This window comes from Spodoptera frugiperda, chromosome 20 (assembly GCF_023101765.2).
Source record: "Spodoptera frugiperda isolate SF20-4 chromosome 20, AGI-APGP_CSIRO_Sfru_2.0, whole genome shotgun sequence".
NCBI classification, from domain to species: domain Eukaryota; kingdom Metazoa; phylum Arthropoda; class Insecta; order Lepidoptera; family Noctuidae; genus Spodoptera; species Spodoptera frugiperda.
The window spans coordinates 1,922,148-1,940,866 of NC_064231.1; the positions used below are offsets into that span (position 1 = coordinate 1,922,148).

General features: G+C 33.9%; 2 protein-coding genes across 2 annotated transcripts in view; both read right to left on the reverse strand.

Annotated features, from left to right (window-relative positions):
• Positions 1–159: 159 nt before the first annotated feature.
• LOC118282282 (uncharacterized) lies at positions 160–8,642 on the reverse strand. The gene is made up of 15 exons (XM_050701098.1): positions 8,548–8,642; positions 8,331–8,432; positions 8,154–8,255; positions 7,818–7,919; positions 7,627–7,728; positions 7,436–7,537; positions 5,533–5,634; positions 5,330–5,431; positions 4,928–5,020; positions 4,500–4,601; positions 3,294–3,440; positions 2,811–2,912; positions 2,078–2,194; positions 1,792–1,995; positions 160–1,531 (listed from the first exon to the last, which is right to left on the reverse strand). The coding sequence occupies exons 5-15, from the start codon at positions 7,694–7,696 to the stop codon at positions 186–188; spliced, it is 2,487 nt and encodes an 828-aa protein (XP_050557055.1). The 5' UTR covers positions 7,697–7,728; positions 7,818–7,919; positions 8,154–8,255; positions 8,331–8,432; positions 8,548–8,642; the 3' UTR covers positions 160–185.
• LOC118261828 (uncharacterized) overlaps positions 7,789–18,719 on the reverse strand; it is a 43,492-nt gene continuing 32,561 nt past the window's right edge. The window contains exons 56-77 of the mRNA XM_050701445.1: positions 18,299–18,400; positions 17,742–17,843; positions 17,286–17,402; positions 16,635–16,736; positions 16,302–16,403; positions 14,220–14,321; positions 13,968–14,069; positions 13,640–13,732; positions 13,124–13,234; positions 12,841–12,942; positions 12,669–12,770; positions 12,029–12,121; positions 11,532–11,633; positions 10,797–10,898; positions 10,535–10,636; positions 10,048–10,131; positions 8,988–9,113; positions 8,724–8,825; positions 8,548–8,646; positions 8,331–8,432; positions 8,154–8,255; positions 7,789–7,919 (exon numbers count right to left, since the gene is read on the reverse strand). Of these exons, the coding sequence (XP_050557402.1) occupies positions 7,789–7,919; positions 8,154–8,255; positions 8,331–8,432; positions 8,548–8,646; positions 8,724–8,825; positions 8,988–9,113; positions 10,048–10,131; positions 10,535–10,636; positions 10,797–10,898; positions 11,532–11,633; positions 12,029–12,121; positions 12,669–12,770; positions 12,841–12,942; positions 13,124–13,234; positions 13,640–13,732; positions 13,968–14,069; positions 14,220–14,321; positions 16,302–16,403; positions 16,635–16,736; positions 17,286–17,402; positions 17,742–17,843; positions 18,299–18,400 (2,282 nt within the window). The remainder of the gene's footprint in view (positions 7,920–8,153; positions 8,256–8,330; positions 8,433–8,547; positions 8,647–8,723; positions 8,826–8,987; positions 9,114–10,047; positions 10,132–10,534; positions 10,637–10,796; positions 10,899–11,531; positions 11,634–12,028; positions 12,122–12,668; positions 12,771–12,840; positions 12,943–13,123; positions 13,235–13,639; positions 13,733–13,967; positions 14,070–14,219; positions 14,322–16,301; positions 16,404–16,634; positions 16,737–17,285; positions 17,403–17,741; positions 17,844–18,298; positions 18,401–18,719) is intronic.

Genomic DNA, 18,719 nt, shown 5'->3' on the forward strand with positions numbered 1-18,719 from the left:
AAAGGTCCTAAATATCGTTTCAGCTGTGTTAAAAGATTGGAGAATGAAAACCAATTCACCCAATACACGTACTTTAACTTCCAGATATGCATCGTGTCCCCCAATTATTACCTCACGTACTACCTAAATGAATTTTCTTCTCAAAAATAAAACGCCAAGTAGAAAAATAATTGGGATTTTATTTTTTAATCACAGTTAATTTTATTCAACCGATTACCACTTATCTGTGTGCCAAAATGATAATAAAACATAAATTGGAAAATTTCAAAGCAAAATAGACATGGACACCATACAATAAAAGCGAATATATAAAGAAGTATTCTACGAATTTGTTTCCGATGTCTTAGCAAGAATATACAGGGGCAAAACAGACAACTAGCTAATCCTGGCGGTTTAGGTTTTTTCTGTAGAGATTCCACGTGTAGATAGGGATTGCATTCAAAATAAAGAGCCGTCCTGAGATGCTTCTTCTTGATTGTTTTCTTTCGTTTTTTAGATTTTTTATTACGATTATACCATCGTTTTTTGCATTTTCTTCTTTCAGCCTTTCTATCACTAAGAAATGTAGTCAGGGAATGGCAGGGATCTTGGATCATTTCACAGAAGTCATCTGGATCCCTTAGTGTATTAAATGTGTATTTTAATAACTTTGTAATGGCATTTGTACAAATCTTGGTAGCGGTTTCTTTAATAGAACCAGGTTTTTGACATGTTGGTATTTTTCGTAACTTTTTATTATCAGGACATATTTTTTTCGGTTTTGTAACTGTTTTTACTTGTTTCTGTTTGGTTTTAAATCGGTCTGTTTGACATTTTTCGGTGACCGATTTTTTATTCTTAATTTTCTTTTGCGGTTTGCATGTTTTGTCTTTCTGCTGTTCAAGTAGTTTTAGTTGTTTCTTTAGCAAATTAATTTTATTAGTTTTTTCTTTAGCACTAAGAAATCTCTTGGATTCTTCTTGACACATCTTGCACATACAATCTATTGTTTTGGCTTTACCTATTGTTGGTTGTGATGACTTCGTTTTTACTGTTTTCTTTTTACGTTCCATACTACATTTACAAGTGATGCTTTCGCTATTAGAAGCGCAGGGTTTGATAGGTATATCTGGTTCAATAGGTGAGCTATCTTTCACTATATGAAATCCTTCATTAGTAGGGTTTAAATGCTTTTTTGTTGTACCTTGTTTATGGATAGTGAAAACACGTGGTTGCTTCGTGTATTTTGGCATTCCATCAAACATAATATTTGGTTTACCGATGTCAGGTGCAGTTTGCGAGCACCGTTTTCTTATTCTTTTCTTGCGAGACGAATAGTCTGTACGACGCTCACTTTGACTGTGTTTACACTTGACTATTGATGTTGCGGATACTTTTGTCGTTTTCAAACTTTTAGACCTCATAACTGAAGTTTTGTTTTTTCCATGTGGATAAATAGCACAAAGAATTTCATCAGAAAATATAAGACCAGCGTTGTCTTTGTTTAATAGCATTTTTATGACAGATGGTGATATTTCTCCTTGTTTGATTGCTGTAATAAATACAATAGTCACAATTAGTTTACCTATTTCAATTGTCTTGGGAAACCTGATAAAATACCAAATGACGAAGACGATAAATAATGATAATTCTGTATAAGAAGGCTCTTAAAAATATACTTTTAGTACGAATGGGTTCAAGTTTGATCGATTGTAAGATTGGTATCATGGCAATGAAATAGCAGAGGACCAGGACTTCTGGTGATTTTAGGTTAAAAGACATGAACTGAATAATCTGAGGCCTTAGTATTACCTGTTCTAACTCTTCTTATTACTTCGTCCTCAGTGGAAGTAACGTTTATGTATGACGCTATATCATCTTTGCAAATGATAATATTCTTATCCTTTTTCATTATTTTTTTCAACGGGAATTCTTTTTTAGTATCGAAGTAAATTTGATTGTCTTCATTTTTTATTATATTAATAACAGATGGTGAAATTTCATGTGCCTTAACAGCTGAAAATGAAATCGAGAGGTAAGAAGAAAGATAATTAAAACAAACGTAGCTTTGTTAAAAAATTACTGGTATTGAAGGTACCTTCATTTATTATTTTCATATCACTGACTGTCAAACAAATTAGGGCACTCTGGTTGACAGCATTTTTAGATTTAATTACTTTTGTTATCTTCGGCAGTAACTGGCGTTTCCTAACGGCTGAAAATAATAGTAATACGTTGTATGGTACACTTACTGCCGCATTTAGAGACATTCAATAATTACTTAAAGTATTCCTTAGTAAGGATTTTGTTCCGAAAACAATTGCTAAGGACTGGGTTATGTAACCATCAAACGGGTCTGTGTATGGCGGTTAGATATTTAAACGTGCCTATTTATTAGCTTGGTATCAACAGAGACAATATTTTAAACAATGTATTTGTTGCAGATAGGGTAGGACACCCTTCTTGACGTGCTAGATATTATAATTTAGTGAGATGCTTCATGTCCGATCCATTACATACATCCTTTTTTTGACGGAGTGGAAATCATCCAATGACTTCTCTCGCTTTGGGTAAAGTAACAGGTGTGCCAGACTCTTATTGACTAAAAACACCACTTGTTCCTACACCTGCTCTTCGAGTTGGGATCCCGCCAACCCGTCATGTCCTCTTCAGCTCCCTATCGTGCTTTAACCTTAGCATCTGTGGAGGTCTGATGGCCCTTTGAGGCGCGCGTGTTAGTAAAAATGTTGTAACATGTTGAAGATGTTACAAAATGTATTGATTTTAGGCTAGAAGACTGAATTAATAAGGTTGTTTTTGTAAAAACTAACCTCTTTGGACTTTCTTTATAGTTTCATCTTTGCAGTCTTTAGAGCGTACACTTTTAATGACGTCATTCATTACAGTTTGTGGCATTTGACCTTTATTCACCGCTGAAAAAATAAATATTTAGGATTTTATTTTTCATTTTTTGTTGATATTGATAATTTTATTAGGGTTACCAAGAATTGTGCACAATCTAAGAAGTCAACTCTGGGTAAATAAGATCGGTTGCTGTTTATGACCGATTCCTAAGTCATATCGAGTAAAAATAATTAGAGGTTGTTATCACTGAATTAGAAAATATAACAATATTTCAAGACCTTTCGAAATAGCGCAAAACACAATATATTAAAGATCGATCATATATTAAAATAAACCAAAAAAATATATGATTCAATTTTATATTTTTATAATACAAGTATATAACATTTAATTACGATAGATACGGATAACTGACTAACATAGCCATGGTTATTATATATATTACATACCACAGCGAAGACTGATCATAATAGCATTTTTGTCTCTACATTTGTCTAAGTTGTCAAGTACGGTATTCATGTCTCTGGCTTGCTTTGCTTCATCTATATCTCTTATAACTTCTAAGGTAGAGGGCGATAGGTGCCCTTTTTCCACCGCTGAAAAAATAAATAACTTTATTGTGACCGTCATAAAATAGTTAAAGTTACTCATAAAGTTCATTAAGTTGTTGTAAACTCATAAAGCTCATTAGTAGCTATTAGAGTATAAATCTCCCGATCGATTTCGATCACGGTAGCCAGGTTGTCTTTAAAAGAAATGCCATTATCACATTTTGGCTGGCACCAGAATCGAAACTGCGCTACGTTGCACAGTAGGCCATTGCATGCAGTCACCGCTATTAGAGTACCTACATAGCTACTAACTATTATAATAATAAATGTTGTATTTGCTTTACATTATCACAAATGATATGATGGTATGTTTATATAATTAAACATAAAAATATATTTCCTTCCCCGATTGCAATAGGTAACTACATAACTATTAAATCAACCGCAACACATGCCACTTAACAACAGGAAGTGTTAAAGGTATAGCTGAGTATCTAATAATATTTATAACACATCGACCGTAGAAGATAACATCTTCCTAATCTATAAACGATAGTCGGTTCTCATTTGACGACAAAGTGCGTATATCAAGTTGCAACACCAGAACAGACAAACATAGGATGCAATTAAATTCAGACCTTGAATGATTAGTTGTGGATCACACAAAGAGCTGACCCTATTCATTCCTGTCGAAATTCAAACCTGTCTAACGTTAACGGCTATTCACCCACTTAGTCCACGTACGCATTAGCATCGGGCAATACGAACCGTGTACGCGGTCAAAACCTAGTTCGTAGGGGGCTTACTAACTCCAATGTACTTTAAAATTGACAAAAGACAATTATTATGGATGTTATAAGACTTTTATAATGATGTGGTTAAAATTATTTGATTTTAGGGCAGTAATTCTAGGGATTGACAGCCTGGTTGCTACGCTACGTAAGCATGTGAAGGAAAACCTGATAACGATAACTAGTTTATCATGGCCACACTTCCTATGATCTTTCCACACATTTGACGGTCAGCTTATACTGGATTTGCATAGCTTGACGTGTAGTCCTTTGTATATTATTATCAATACACTGTTATAGTTATATGATATACCTTGACGAATTTTCTTCATAACTTCAGTTTTTTTCTCACCAGGATGTACGTGTGCGACTATATCATCCATGACAGATGGCGACATTTTCTTTTTCTTCATAGCTGTAAATAAGATCAATAATTAATGCATGTGACTTATTACAAAATGTATTTTGTATAGCGGCATTACGTGCCGTAATGTGCACCTCCGTCTACCCCTTCGGGGCTAAAAGGCGTGATGTTGCGTTTTACAAAGTATCAAAATGAATATCAGATATTTTATTCTTCTTCGATGTTTGTTTATGTAAACAATATTTGACGTCTCCTCTTGGGAAAATATTTTATTCGTTCATTGAATTTCATATGCATTGCAATTAATTGATGCAAGTTTTTTTCCTTGTTGTTGTGTAAAACTGTACGTACATCAATGCATTAGTTTATTAACTTACCTTGGCAAACTTTGTCCATGATCGCAAATCCATCTTCATTGGGGTGCAATATCTTATACATGACTGGTTGTGGTACCAATTTCTTTTCAATGGCTGTATAATTACAAATGTATAAGTTAATATATTATAATATCTTTGTGAAAAATAAGTTATCTAATTTTCTAGGGGTTTTTCCATAATAGGCACACACTTTAATAGACGGAAATGATGAATAAATATAAAATGTTTTCCTTTTTACGGCAAATCGGCGGACGGATCACCCGATGGTAAGCAATCGCCGCCATCTATGTACATTCGCAATCCCATAGGAGTTACAAGAGCGTTGTTCACCTTTTTGGGGGTTAGTGATTTGAGGATTGTGGATAAGAAGGATTAAGAAAAAGGGATTGGTTGTGATTTTACCTTTATAGACGATTCTCATTACATCTTCTTTAGTGTCACATGACCGCATATCTTCGCAGATTTCATCCATGACAGACTGGGGTAGTTGCCCTTTAGCTACCGCTAAAAGTAGTTATTCGAAATTGACATTAATCCAAAAACAATCAGTACTGACAATGTATGTAAAATAATTGTATTATTCATTCTGTACAATTTATACTTACCTCTTCTGATCTTTTTTAAAATTCCTTGTTTATTGTCATCTGGTTTTATAGTAGACATGACTTGCTCCATAACGCAGGGTGTTACATATCTTTTTTCTATAGCTGAAATCATGAAAAATATTGCCATGCTTATACACTAGCTTCTAACAGCGGATTCACTCGCATTTCCGTGAGATAAAAAGTATTCTACCACACAAGTCAGCTCATATTCTGTCTATATGCCAAATTTTATCAAAATCCGTTCAGTAGTTTCAGCGTGATTGACGGACATACATTCAAGTATCCAGCCAAAAAAGATTTCACATCTATACATATAATAAAATCGTAGAAAAGTGCTGTCTGTACATTGAAAATAAAAATAAAAAAAATAGCAGGGGTTATTGTTATGTCGATGTCGAACCCAAAAATGTAATTAACTTTTTTTTGTCTGTTTGTCTGTTTGTCTGTTTGTCTGTTTGTCTGTTCGTCTGTGCGCGCTAATCTCAGAAACGGCTGATCCGAGTTGGATGCGGTTTTCACGAATATATTGTGGGATGCTTAAATTTACATTTAGTGTTTGTTTCATGTCAATCGGTTCATAAATAAAAAAGTTATGTCAAATTAAAGAATCACGTCGAACATTCTATGCTTATACCATTAATCTCCGCAACTATTTGACGGATTTGGTTGAAATTTGGTACAGATATAGTTTAGAACCTTAGAAAGGACATAGATATATTTTTATTTCAAAAATCAAAAAATAAAAATAAGAAATAAATTATTTATAAATAATTCTATGTCGATCGTTACACGACTTCGGTTCATGTTATTGTTTTAATTCATCGAAAAAAAGTAAATAAATAGTAAAAAGGTATGAAAAAAATAATATCAATATAATAAAACATTTAGTACAAAGAAAATGCTCTAACGGAGTATAGATAATTCTATGTCGATCGTTACACGACTTCGGTTCATGTTATTGTTTTAATTCATCGAAAAAAGTAAATAAATAGTAAAAAGGTATGAAAAAAATAATATCAATATAATTAAACTTTTAGTACAAAGAAAATGCCCGAACGGAGTATAAATAAATAATCCAAGTTGTCTTTATCCTCGATAGATGGCGTTGGGATCGAAATAGATCGCGCTATGGTTTCGTTACATTCATTTGGTTGGGTATCGGCCGAGCGCTTCGGTACTATCGTAGAAAAAGTGTATTATCAGTCGTATGATTATTTGTCTGTAGTGGTCCTGCTGTTTCGTATATTCTAAATTGGTTTCGTTGTATTTGTCAATTAAAAAGTTTATTTGTTGGGTTTTCCTGGTTTTTTGGTTAAACTATTTAACGTAGGTTTAGTTTGATATCGATTATTAGTAGTTACTGTAGTTAGTTTTTTTAATAAAATTGTAAGTCTAATTTATAAATTAATTAGATTAGATTTAAGTCGTTTCTTTTAAATTATTTAGTTTAAGCTTGGTTATTATAGCATAGAGGATAGGTTGTAATATAGTTTCTTTTTTAATTGTTATAAATTCGTAGCTTTCTTTAGTTTTAAGTTAGTTTAAGTCCGTTTTTAAACTATTTTTTCAATGCCCTAAGTGAGTATACATCTATTAAATTCAAACGCAGAGCTCATTATGTTGATTTTTGAAGAGTTCCCTGGAATATCTTCCACATCTCATTTTTGAAGAGATCCCGCGAGATCGGGAACTATGTGGTTAAAACCAAAAATTTGCCGGAAGTCACTATTCCACGCGAACGAAGTCGCGGGCAAAAGCTAGTATATAATATTAATGGGTGTTCATGGGTGAAGCTGATCGCTTACCATTAGGTGATCCGTCTGATCGATTATAAAAATGTGTACTGTTACTAATATTTCTTTAGTATAACTGTTATTACTAGAATTGACATTGAATTAAGTACCTTTTCGAACTTTCTTCATAATTTGTGACTTGGTATCTTCAGGTTTTACATTAGCCATTACTTCGTCCATTACAGCGGGAGCTAGAATGCCGTCTTCAACCGCTGCAAAATTATTATTTTTTTATTAAACCACCATCGTTTTAGCTCTGTGTACTGCTATGTAAGTTAATTAACTATTTGTTCTGTCTGACCTGCGCGGATACTCTTCATAACATCAGATTTATCGCCACTAGTCGGCTCATCGCTAAATAAATCATCCATGAGCGTTGGTGGTACCGTTTTCTTTTCTATAGCTGTATTTAGTTGCAAGGAAAATAATGATATAGTGATTCGATTATAAGGTTGTTTTAGTTTCATGTAATTAATTGGAAATTGATGTTACCTTTACAAACTTTCTTGATTACTGTAGACTTGTTATCACTCAGTTTTAAATTAACAACGATATCATCTAAGATCGATTGCGGCAATTGTCCTTTGTGAACGGCTAGAACAATTAATTTTGTTATAAACATTTTTTTATATTTTTAAACACAAGATTTCCTATGTCTTGGGTGCGTACAAACATACAATTTCAAAAGCACATGACATTCAGACCCGAAACAACAATTTGTGGATCACACAAAGAGTTGCTGCACGTTGCGCGGCAGCCGGTTGTCCAGCCACCGCATCAACGATTGTGTCAAACTATTTTTGTTACTTATTTGTTCATAATGTATACCTTTTTCAACTCTCTTGAAGACATCACATTTGTTGTGACTTTTGTAAACATCGGCTAATACATTCTCAGCAACAGCATTCGTTACGTGTCTCTTTGCAATTGCTGAAACAGAGAAATTATTTAGTTCGAAATGAATTAATATTGAAACGTGAAAGATTTCTGGGATCGGTCACTGACCTTTACAAACTTTCTTCTTTATCTCACACTTTTTGTCCTCTGGATGTATGGCTTCCGTCAGTTCATCTAACACGCAGCGAGATAACTGACCCTTATTTACCGCTAAAATATCAATATGTTTTTATTAAATACAATCTATAATAGTTACCAACTATTAACAACTATTACATGTTAAAATAAAAAGTGTGTTCGTGTATTAATTTCTTATAAGATTTACCTTCACCGACTTTTTGTAAAACTTTGGTTTTTTGGTCAGATTTCTGATTGCAAACATCCTTTTTGTTTACTTCTGTAGGAGGTCGCGGTTTTGTCAATACTGAAACATACATTTTGTATAAAGATATAATGTATGTCAGTTATGCATAGAATGATCGAGTTAGTTAATATCTATACCTTTTTGAACTTTGTTGACTATATCAGATTTTTTATCGACCGGGCGAATATCAGCAATAATATCTTCCATGACAGCTCGAGGTAACTTTCCTTTGTTAACCGCTAAAATATTAATGTTTAATTAATTAGGTAAGCCAATTAATATAATAACAATAAACTTCAAGCAAAGAAATGTTACTAATATTATAATTAATACGAAAGATTGTTACTACTTGTACTTTAAGTATCGATCCTGTTTTAGTTATTTAAGTTACTAGGATTTACCTTTACGAAGTTTACAAAGGACTTCACATCTATTTTTACCAGTTTTGACATCGGCCATTACTTGTTCCATTGCACCCGTACCACAACTAGCGGGTGCTACCGGCGTCACGTGTTTTCTAGCTTTCCCTAAAATTTAACATAATATACACAATAAGCGATGAGTAGTAATATGATGGTACTCCACTGCTATTACAAATATTTGCAAATTAAGTAGTTCATATTTCATATCTTATTTTCTTTGCATTAATATTTGAGGCAATATTTATCTACTAATATCATTAGAACTTAGGTAAAACGGGATATTTACCATGTTTATTAATTTCTACGAGTTTCCGATATTTCGGCCCTTATGCAAGCGCCATGATCACGAATGAAGTGCCGAAAGTGCCAAAATATCGGAAACTAACAAAAAACATGGTAAATATCCCGTTTTAGGTTCTAATGATATTATTAGGGACGATGTCAGTTTAAAAATATTTATTTATTTCTAATGTCAGTAAACATCTTTAGCAGCAGGGTGGGAGCATCATTAACTAATATATATTATATTATATTTAGATTTAATAAATACATAATTAGCTGTAAATTGTGTTGTTTTTCAATAATGTTGTAGGTACTTAAGTAATTATTTAAATATAGGTAATAAAAGTATTAAATTATCGTGAATTCCAATGGATCACGAATACGACTGACGTCACAATACAATTTGACTGTTACATTACATGACCATAAAAGGAAAAAACAATTATTTTATAGCAATTATATTACAAATGGATAATCCAATGGAAAAAAATATGAGTAATTTAATAAACATGATTAAACCGATGACGTTAGTTTTAAACAAAGGGAAATAAAGACAGTTTCATGTACATATTTAGTAAATTGGAATGCGAAATTAAGTTGAAAATAAGTCATGATTCTGACTAAATAATGTACATAATAAAAATTTTGAAGTCGATTCACTTACTTATAATATGATGTAATTTTAATGGAAAACATTGAAAATATTTCTTTTAAAATCGAATCGAATTATTAGTATGATATTTATATGTTCTCTTACCATGGTCTGATGAAAGGTCTTTTGGTTTTAAAATTTCGTTTATATTATTCATGACGTGGTCTGGCACCTGTCTTTTCATTAATGCTGTAACAAATTAATTAATAGCACCAAAGTATCGAAACTCTACCAGAGATGTGCTATGCAGCAATGCTACGAAAATTTAATAACTAAGTTAAGAAACTATATGAACGTCTACACTGTTACTAAGTATGTAGCTGTGCGAGGAAGATGCGCAGCTCGAGTATACGATGTATCGATAGTAGGGAAGCCATCCATAACACGCATCTTTCCATATAAAAAACAGCTTAGTTGAGTCCGTTTCTACCAGTGCTATGCTATGTGTACCAATGAGTATGATTGTTGGAATCCAATGCCTACCTACCTGACCTATGGCCGCAGAATTAAATAATTAAAAACAAAACCAAAAGTTCTTTTCCTTTAAAGTTTAACGACCAGTAGTGTAATGTTTAAGTACTTTGAATTTTACCTATTTGGACTTTGTTAGCGGCTTGGGCCTTCTTATCCCTGGGCTGTATTTCGGCGAGTACTTCATTTAATACAGCTGCCGGTATTTGTTCGTTTACCACAGCTAAAATGTATAAAATATAAATTAATCAACTATTTTAATAGAATAAAACTAAAATATACCGTAACTGTTGCTAATGAGATCAAAATTCGTTTCACATTAATTTTCTTAAATAATAATCTTATAAATAATTGAATGAATATTAAACGTGTAAGAAACATACCTTTGCGAACGTGTTTGATGATTTCTATATTATTTTTACTTTTATTTACATTTGCTAGTACATCAGCCATAACATGAGGCGATACATGGTTTTTTGCAATAGCTGAAATTGTATACAAAACTCTATATTAAACTTTCTTAGAAAACTGATAGAAAATAATAATGCGTACGGCTACGAAGTAACCGTAGCAATGAGCTACGAAATCTTAAGGTGCTACGCGCTACGTTCTGACATCTAGCGAAGTACGTAGCAGCGTAGCAATCCATTGCGTTTTGTAGGTTTCTTTGAATTAATCAGTCTATTGATATAAAAAGGAACGCAATACATAATATTTTGTTTAATGAATAATATTTACTTTTTACACCAATTAATAATATTTGTATATCTTGTTAGGCTTATAAACCATATAACAACCATTCATATTATGGGCATAGCAACCTATAGTTAAGTTACGCAAGTTACATAGACAACTTAAAATATAATTTGCGCTTTGGCATAGCAAACCATTACTGTGATACCTTCCAAAAAGAAGTAGTGCAAGCTGTAGCAGCGCGACAATCGCCGCGCCGTGTGACGCGGAATGCTGCTCATGAATATGAGCCTCTAGCATGGCTTGAAACTAGTCGAGTTCCTCGTCAAACATTTACGTGAGTAAGTCGATAACATAATAATTAATTTAGTATATCTGTTTGTGTAAAACTTAGAATAAAACGAACTATGCCTATTAAAATTTACCTTTATGGACTTTCCTCATGACTAGAGATCTGGTGTCATTGTTGTGGACATTAAGGAGTACTTCATCCAGGACATCGGGCGAGATTTGACCATTTTTAACAGCTGTAATGTTTCATTTTATTATTGTTTGAAAAAGGTGAGTATTTTTTACAGTTGTTTTAATAAAAAAAAAAGTATAAACGTTACAATTTTAGACCACTTCTGTATACACTACAAAATGCATTAAATATTTGTATAATAACTTACGTGAGACATACTAAATTAAATAAAAAAATCACGGTTTCCACACATTCATTAACGGAGAAAAGGTCTACTAGTTTTGAGTTACAGTAAAGCTTTTCTTCATTAATGTACGAGTAGAAACCGTATTTTTGAGGTAATGTTTTTTATGATATGTGATTTTTTAGTTAATGCATTAAACATATTTGATTTGATTTGTATCGTTTAGGGCGTGCAATAGATAGCAGAGGCTTTTAATGATCCGTGTTTCACCATACCTTGACGTAAATTCTCCACCACTTTAGCTTTATTATCACCTAGTGGTTGCAATTTGGAGACTTTGTTATCCAACACTATCTTCTTATCAATAACTAAAACAAATAAACTAATCATAAGTACATATCAATATCACTACATAGTATAAAACAAAGTTGCTGTACGATGTATGTCCTACCCTACGTATGCTTAGATCTTTAAAACTATGGAACAGATATTGATGCGGTTTTTTTAATAGATAGAGTGATTCGAATAGAGGAGTGTTTTTAAACATAATATTCAAGTAAATGTTGTGGTAGTTCAGAGGTTTCAGACGGCCGTTTCGCATCTATGGGGATGCTGGTTCCAAATCTACAAACAGGAAGTACCAATGTGTCTTTTTCTGAGATATTTTGTACACACCACTGTTTCTGACACCACTGACAGACGATGAAAGAAAATATCGTAATGAACATAATGGGCTTATAATTTTGAATTACAAGTTTAAAATCGCATTGAGCAAGCGTGGCAATTACTACTCAATCCTTCTCCATGTGATTCTTCTTACACGCAGCCTGCCACACGCCTTTGGACAGCAGTAGCCCCTTTATATGCTGTTGATGTGTGATGATGATTTGATTCAAGTAAATAGTAGGTACTTGCCACAACGAACTTTATCCGATATGACAGATTTGGTGTCAGACGACTGAACACTAAGCAATATCTCGTTCATTACTTCCCGCGACAAAAGACCTCTTTCTGCGGCTGAAAGAAAAAAGTAAGAGTTTTAAGACAATTTTTTTAATACATTATTAAATATATAGTAGTATAGTACCTTTGCGAACATTTTTCACAATTTGGGCCTTATTTTCACTAGCTAGTAATTCCGCATACATGTCTTCCCTAACAGGAGGAGGGACACGTATCTTGTTTTTTCCTGAAAAAATAAACTAAGTCAATAATAGCATTGTGAGTATCCCTGCATACCAAATATAATAAAACGAGTAACTAATACTTTATTTTGATTAAGATATTTATCTCTACCTTTTGGGGGTTAGGAATTTAAAATTTGTTGGGAAATCAGGGATTGGGAAGATTGGGAAGATAGTTTACGATACCTTTACGATAATGTTTAATAAAAATAGATCTTCTACAACTTGCTCTGTCGTTTCCTGCTAATCCATTTAGCTTTGTTTCCAGGGACGGTGACATTTCTCCCATTACAATTGCTGTAATCAATACACAAAAATATCAAGTTCTTTATTAGAAACTTTACGTGTTTTTAATATTTCTGTTACTTCTATTCTAGTACTTATGCTACTTAGACTGCCTCGTTGGTCGAGTGGTCGCATGTGCGACTGCCGAACAAGGGTTGGGCAAAGTATTACTGAGCTTTTTTCGGATTTTCGAAAAATTTCTCAGTAGTAGCACGGAGTCTGGAATTGTGCCCAGTATATGGCAATAGGATCACTCCTTATTACATGGGACTTATAACACAAATGGTGAAAAGTGGGTGTACATTGTATAGCTGCATTACCTCTGCCTACCCCTTCGGGGATAAAAGGCGTGACGTTGTGTGTGTGTACTTATACTATTGTTTTTAAAGTTTAATTTTATCTGTATAACTTATCTACCTCCTTTCTCCACAATTGGATTTTCATGTCGAGGCCGCAAATATTTCGTTATATCAAGTATTACTCCTCTGGAAACTTTTCTCATTTGTGCCGCTGCAATATAATGTATGATAATTAGACAATTTGACTTTTAAAATGCAGTCTAGTACCACAACTATAGTTTGAGGGCTTCGTACGAGTTTGCTTTACGTTGAACGAAAAAGAAACGAGTGCGCGGTCGGCGCTCTGATTAGCCGGCTCGAATGAACCAACCAATCAGAGCGCCGAACGCGTTCTTATTTCGATCTCGTTGAACGTAAATCAAACTCGTACTAAGGCCCCTGTATACCTCTAGAAACTTTCTTCGGGACATCTGTCTTGTGGTCGTCAGGTAGAACACGAGCAAGTTTATCATCCATTACAACGGACGGTTTATGGCCTTTGTCTGCGCCTAAAAAAGTAAAACCTATCATTAGGTACCTATATAAGCAGCTCTTTAGAAGGACATCATTATTTTGTACGTATATGAATAAGTGGTTCTTCTTCTGCTCATGTAAAAAAATATAAGAAACAAATATAATATCTTATATAGCTTAGGTACCTTTGCAGACCTTCTTCGTATCTCCAGTCGAGCCATCACTCTCATTTATATCAGGGGGAATTAAATTCCACATAGATGGTGTCATACGCTTCTTACCAACAGCTAAAACATAAAGTTATTATCATACAATGCTAAGAAAACTCGTAAGAATTTTCTTAAAATACATGTCGTGTAGCGTTGTAAAATCTGTCATAAAAGGAACTACTTATTCTTTTCTATCACAGATTTTACAACAGTAACCGCTAATAACCGTAATGGAAGAAATGCATATCAGAATGTGTAATACCATTTTTATCTCTTACGAGGGTCGTTTGAAAAGTCCGTGCAAAAATTAAAACTACTTAATTTTTTGGGGTAAACCGTTTTTAGTTTTTAAGACAGTCTCCTTTTAGGCTTATACACTTCGTCCAACGCTGCTCTAGTTTGTTGATCTCTTCCGAATAATAGAATTTGTACAAGTCTGAAAAATAGCCGTTTATTTCTGCAATCACCTCCTCATCTATATATTAATACGTGATGCAAAAACTTTATATTCATTTTTACGAAAATTGCGCGGACGTAGGAGCATAAAATTTGGTACACTTATAGTTTATGTGTAGGAGAAGTGCAGAACACTAATATTGTTCAATAATAATGCTTATAAAGTACATTAAATCAATAAATAAAACATTACACACACATGCATAGTATCTGATCGTATTTGACAAAACGCTAAAATTGACAGACATTGCGATGATATTCTCACGTCTTATATGAATAGAGTTTTATAAAAGAGTTTGTTTGAGTTTGAGTTAAATAAAAATTATCCTTGAACGTATGTTAAGTGGTATTGTAAATTAAATCGTATATGGTCGAATTTCGGCCACTAGGCGACCACTAGTTTGGATAAAATCTTTTACCCGCCAGCCATTTCTTCATATTGGGGAACAAATAGTAGTCCGAGGGAGCCAAGTCTAGAAAATAAGGAGAATAAGAAACGAGTTGGAACCCTATTTCCATTAATTTTGCGACCACAACTGCTGAGGTGTGAGTTGGTGCGTTGTCGTGATGGAAAAGGACTTTTTGTGGGCCAATCGTGTGCGTTTTTCTTGCAGCTCGGTTTCCAAAAGGTCCAATAACGATGAATAATATGCACCTGAAATAGTTTTACCCTTTTTCAGATAGTCGATGAGGATTATGCCTTGCGAATCCCAAAACACAGTCGCCATAATCTTTTCGGCCGAAGGACCGGTCTTCACCTCTTTTGGCGCAGATTCCCCCTTGGTAACCCATCGTTTAGATTGTTCTTTGGTCACAGGAGTGTAGTGATGTATCCATGTTACATCTACAGTGACGAAACGACCTGCGGTTTCTTCTAGAACAGCTGCAAACCGTCCATGCAACACTTCACACGATTTCGTTTTTGGTTAAGCGTGAGCAATCGCGGCACCCATCTTGCGGATAGCTTTTTCTTATCCAAATGTTGATGCCAAATATTATGTACCCGTTCATTCGAGATGCCCACAGCACTAGCAATCTCACGCACCTTCACTCTTCTGTCATCCATCACCATATCATGGATTTTATCAATGATTTCTGAAGCGGTAACCTCAACAGGGCGTCAGGGACGTTCAGCGTCATTTGTGCCCATATGGCCACTCCGAAAATTTTGAAACCACTTATAAACTGTTCTAATCGAAGGTGCAGAGTCACCAATTCACCATAATGTTTATCAAGCTTTTCTTTAGCCTCCTGAGGCGTTTTGTCTTTCAAAAAATAGTGTTTAGTCAACACACGAAATTCGTTTTCGTCCATTTTTTGAAAATCACTCGACTTCTTCGATTCAAACGAATGCCAAACACAAAGAAATAGACCGATCTGGCTGAAACTTGGTGTGTGGTCTTCCAAAAGACGCTACTAACTAGGCATAACCTCGATACGCGCCAATAGTGCTATCTCTCTGACTTTGCACGGACTTTTCAAACGCCCTATCTATAAGTCTAAACAACGCACTACTACAGAGAATTTTCAAAAGAGAGAGAAAGCCCATATCTTTTTGCCAGTCCTGTTCATTGGAAAGTCTAATTCTGAAAAGTATTTTACCTTTACAAATCTTCTTTGACACTTGTGACTTATTGTCATCAGGGTGTATGTTTGAAACTATTTCTTCTAACATTGAAGTTGATAGCTTTCGATGTCCTAGAGCTGTAATAATTAGTTGTATGTAAGTAGGCGATTTTGGAATCATCATTTCTTAAATTACAAATTGTAGTTTTGTCTTATGTAAAGCAATAAACGATTAAATAGCGTTATATACGTAATTGTTTCGTTTCAAAACAAACAAAATCACAAGGATTTTTTCCTGTAACCAACTTATTGGGTAATAATCAACTTAAATGGATCGATTTGAGTAGTTGATAGGAAGGATTTGAGTACCTTTTTGCAAATGCTTTGCAATTTCTGATTTGCTAACACTAAGCTGCTTGCTAGCGACGCTGTCATTTGTAACACAAGAAGGCACAGGTTTCTTTTGTAAAGCTGAAACAAAACATTGGTTATTTATCCAATTACTTACCAAAATTATAACATTTGGTATAGAAACAAAGGGTGCTTTTCTACCAGAAATGTGCTCTGTAGCTATGCTACGAAGATGTAATAGCTAAGCTGTGAAACTATGTGTTCGTTTCAACGAATATTAAGCTATATAGCTGGGGAAGATACGAAGCTCGAGTATGCGAGTGTATTCATAGTAGGGAAGCCATCCATAACACGCATCTTTTTCCATATAAAACATAGTTTGGCTGAGTCCGTTTTCGCCAATTCTAAGTTATGTGTACCAAATTACCAATGAATATGTTTGGTGGAAGCCAAACAGCAACGTAGCATAGCACATCTCTGGTGGAAAAACACTCTTAGACGTACTCCCTGTTTGTAGTATATATTTTAAATTACTATTCTATTGGCATCTGTCTCGCAGTGGACATCAAATGGTTGATTATGATGATGATGATGGTTGTATTGCGTAAAATTGTCAAGGAAATTTGTCTTTTTCGTTTTATTTCTAATAATTATTTAATGTTTACTTACCGTGCTGGACCTTTTCATTTACCACATCTACATTACATTTACATTTCATGATATCCTTAGGGCGCACAGCTTTTGTTTCACCTAAATCTCCGAGCGGTATTAGTTCAATTTTTGAAGCTGTAATAGTTAAAATTCATCTTAATAACTAGAAATAGTAATTATGAACTTTACTCTTGAATCTAGATAAAAACATTAAATTATACTCAAAGTTACTTAATAATCAAAACTGAAAGTTCCTTTCTTAACCAGAAGTAGGTACACTTAAACTAAATATTAAAATTAAAAAAAACCATTAACAGACGAGCTTGCATGAAAAGACAATTGTGAGACTGTTGATGAAGCGAAAGAGTAAGAATCGTACCTAGCTATTGTCGTTCCATTGTCTTTGCCTACACCAATGGGAGATAAGCGTGAGGTTATGTACCTATGTATGTATGTATTAAAATGAATTCTTACCTTTACGGACTTTATCCATGATGTCTATTCTAACACAAGAAGGTGGTTTCGTGGCGAAAATACCATCCAATACGTGAGGTGGGACTTGTCTCTTTTTTAAAGCTATTAAAAATATATTTAGTGAATTAATAAATAATTAAATATATTCATATTAAGTTTAAAAATTAAAGTTCATAGCTTCTGTCGGCGGCTTCACCCGCGTTCTTGGGATATAAATTACCCTATGTGTTGTTCCAGACTATAATCCGCCTCTGTTCCAAATTTCATTTCGAACCCTTTCGCGGTTTTGACGTGATTGACTAACAAAATAGACACAAACTCACAAACTTTCGTAATAAGGGTCTGTTCATATATGACAGAAAATGCGTCGCGTATCATCGGTCGCGTAACGTCAGATTAGACAAATGTATAGAAAAACAATTGACCGTTCACACGCAACCAATGATACGTCAATATAACCGATGATAGACTCGACGTATTTTACGTCCAATAATATAAACCAACCCTTATAATATTAATAGGATATTCTGTTTATTTTTATTTGCATAGTTTTTTACCTTTACGGACTTTTCCTATAACTTGTTTCTTCTTGTCTTTAGGACGAACTTTGTTGATTATGTCGCCGAGAATTTCCGGCGGCAGTTGTCCTTTTTCTATCGCTGTAACAGAAAGATCCATCATCTCAAGATTTTTTTCCAAATAAGATTTTCTTCTGTGTCGTCGTCGGTGCGTTTACAAACATATAGTTTCACATACATACATATCGACGCTGGAAAGGCAAAATGTATTAACCGCCATTAAGTGAATTGTTCAGTAGAGCGATTTGAAGTTTCAAATTTTGCAAAAAAAATCATAACTAATTAATTACTGGAGCTTTTTCATTGAAACTCAAAATAGTTATTACGAATAACGTTTACTATGAAATGTAATAATAGAAAATAATCTAGGTATCTTGGTGTCCAAGATTTTGGAGTTAAT